Source organism: Belonocnema kinseyi, chromosome 2 (assembly GCF_010883055.1).
Source record: "Belonocnema kinseyi isolate 2016_QV_RU_SX_M_011 chromosome 2, B_treatae_v1, whole genome shotgun sequence".
NCBI lineage: Eukaryota > Metazoa > Arthropoda > Insecta > Hymenoptera > Cynipidae > Belonocnema > Belonocnema kinseyi.
The window spans coordinates 1,022,344-1,025,233 of NC_046658.1; the positions used below are offsets into that span (position 1 = coordinate 1,022,344).

The following is a 2,890-nucleotide window of genomic DNA, read 5'->3' on the forward strand; positions in this document are numbered from 1 at the left end:
ATATACTGGAACTTTATATTCTCGACAATTGTTTCGGTTGCTCACTCGAGGCCTGACATGGTTCTTCTTGACTTCGAGAAGCGAACCATGTTCGTTATCGAACTTTCGGCATCAGCTGACAAAAACAGCATAGCCATGGAGAATGAAAAGAAAGAGAGGTATCGAGACCTTATAAGGGAGTTGCAACGATTGTTCCCGGAATATTCTGTTAAACTGATCGTCCTTATCATCGGCGCTCTTGGAGGTGCCAAGCTTTCACTTGCTAATAGCCTAAAAAGCATCCCTGCGTGTCAACAATATGCTAGAACACTTGCGGGAAAAATGCAGAAGGCGGTTGTCCTTGGGTCGCTCCGTGTTCTTAGGGTCCACGAGGCGTTTGCTGGATCGTCGTATTGATCCCTTTGCAGACTGTAACCACCTATCTCACGGTTGTGAGGCGGGAGCGGGTGCTAATCTGAAAAATTGCACCCGCTTCCAGCGAAATCGCGGTAAAATTTCAGCCATAACCACGCCTCACAACCGTGAGATAGGTGGTTACAGTATATATATCGGCCGACCCCACCACTGACACATGCCGTATATAGGACCTATTATCTTTGCTAATATCTTCGGCTTTACTGAAAAGGTAACTGAGGGTGGCGTCCCATAGCGGCGTCAAACTGGACGGCAAAGCTTAAAACGTCAAATCACCAGATAGTGATATAAATGTTGGTCGAGTGAACTCGACTTAATATCTCGTTATGGTCGCTGTTGCTTCACTTCCGCGGTGTGCGACGTCCCGTTTGTTTTGTATTTGAATCAAAATCTTTGGTGGAATTACAAATATTTATTTACAAATTGGGTTTTGAAAATTTTGAAGTAAATTTGAGTGCTTTCAATTTTTCAAAGAACGGAAAATTCCAAACAATTTTGGAAGAGGAAGGAATCATGGAGGCAAGTAAATTGAGCTGTTTCTAAAGTCTTTTTGTAATCTGTCAGGATAGACAATAAACATTTTCTAAAATGTATGATTACTAAAAATTTAATGAAAAGGCAAACTTTCGTTTCATATTATTCGAATGATTATAACAGAGTATTCTAAACAAAAATTTATCCACCCCCATAAAAAAGGAAAATGCAAAGTTAATTTTGAGGTTGAGTTTGAATGTAATTGCATAAACCTTGAATTGAAATTTAAAGTTGAATTAATACAATTTTAGCAGGATGTGTTAAATATTGAATTTATAAATTAAATTTAAATTTAGGCATGAGAGAAATGTGGTTATTGTGGTTATCTCTTTTGAAATATGCACAATCTTTTGAAGCATGCATGTTTCGAAGATTATGATGAAGATTTGCAAAGAAATGGCATTGATGAGAATCATGTCGACACCATAGGTAAATAGTAACTTCGGTTTTTACTGTACAACGTTACAAATAATTCAATTTTTTGTCTTATTATTATTTATTTTTGTTTGTTTTATTTGTTTGCTAGAAATGATTACACCATTTTACGCTTGATGTTCGTCATAGTTGCTGAACATCCTGTTGCTGAGGAAGTAAAAGTTGGGATGATCGCTTAGATGAATCTCTTATTGCATCAGTGTCACAAAGGCCCCCTCTTTATAATTTTCACCTACCAGTGAAACAGGTACTTCACTGAAAACAACCGCCTTAAGGAACGAAGTTTCTAATTTGTTGGGTGAGTAAGTCATTGATTGGGATGAATCTTTTTTTATCACTCCTAGCTTTTTATTGAATACTAGTTAAAAGCAGATAATAATCAATGTTTGTGTTTTTATTGTATAATTTATACAATGAAACAGCGTAAATCCTGCTTGGATTTTTCAGTTTCAGTACAATTAATATTTCTGATGTATAAGGATAGAATAATTTTTAATTATTAAAAATATATTTAAAGTATAATTTTAAAGTTACGAAAATAAGAAATTCGTATTCAAGATGTTCTAGTCTTCATAATAATGGCCCATATTATACATATAGTTATAGACGTGATTCTTTTACTAATTAAAGGCACGAGACACAGCTAAATACCTATATTACCGACCTCACTCTTTCAGTTTACTGAATGTTTTTTTGAACCTAAGAACTTTTTTGTGAATAAAATATCCAGCTATGTTATGACATAACATTATTTATTACAATATAAAAAGTACAAAATAATGATTTTTGTAAAAATTACTTTATTGAAAATATTGCCAAATTTGAAGGAATTCCAGAGAATTTCCATGCTTTTTAAGCGAGTTTGTTACATTTCAAAACGATTCCATGGCATTTTTTTGTTTTCCAAATATTTCAACTAATTTAAAAAGCTTTCATCGGCTTTCAAAAGGTTTTTAAATATGTCCATGGACTTCAAGTAAATTTGAGGGTGTCTTATAGGTTTTTAAAGATTTGGAAACGTTTCCAGGGTTTTTAAGGAAAAATAAATTAAATATTGCTTTTCAAGGGATTTTGAGAGATTCAACAGATTCCCAGCAATTTTAAGGTATTTCAAGGAATTTCACAAAATTTATAGGATTTTATTACATCTCCAAGAAGGTATAGGGGTTCTAATATTTTTCTAGAGGACTTATATTCAAGGAACTTCAAGTGATTTATACTTTGTGGATTGAAGTTCATTTGATTTCAAGGGATTTCTATGGATTTGTACAATTGAAGGAGAGAAGATTAAGCGAGAATATTATTTATAAGTTCTCTCATCAATTTAAATATGTTGGAGGGTTTTATCAATCTTAATGAATTATAACAATTTTCAAAGATTTTAATAGATTCGAAACATATTTCCAAAAGCATAAAGAGATTTCTACAGATTACAAAAGGTTTTCATTCCGATTTTAATGAAATTTTAAGAGATTTTAAAGATAACAAGGAAATTCACAAATTTTTG

The 2,890-nt window shown here is 33.0% G+C and overlaps 1 protein-coding gene across 1 annotated transcript in view; it reads left to right on the plus strand.

The window, feature by feature from the left end:
• Nucleotides 1–571: 571 nt before the first annotated feature.
• LOC117167852 overlaps nucleotides 572–2,890 on the plus strand; it is a 4,751-nt gene continuing 2,432 nt past the window's right edge. The window contains exon 1 of the mRNA XM_033353060.1: nucleotides 572–625. Coding sequence (XP_033208951.1) covers nucleotides 572–625 — 54 coding nt within the window. The remainder of the gene's footprint in view (nucleotides 626–2,890) is intronic.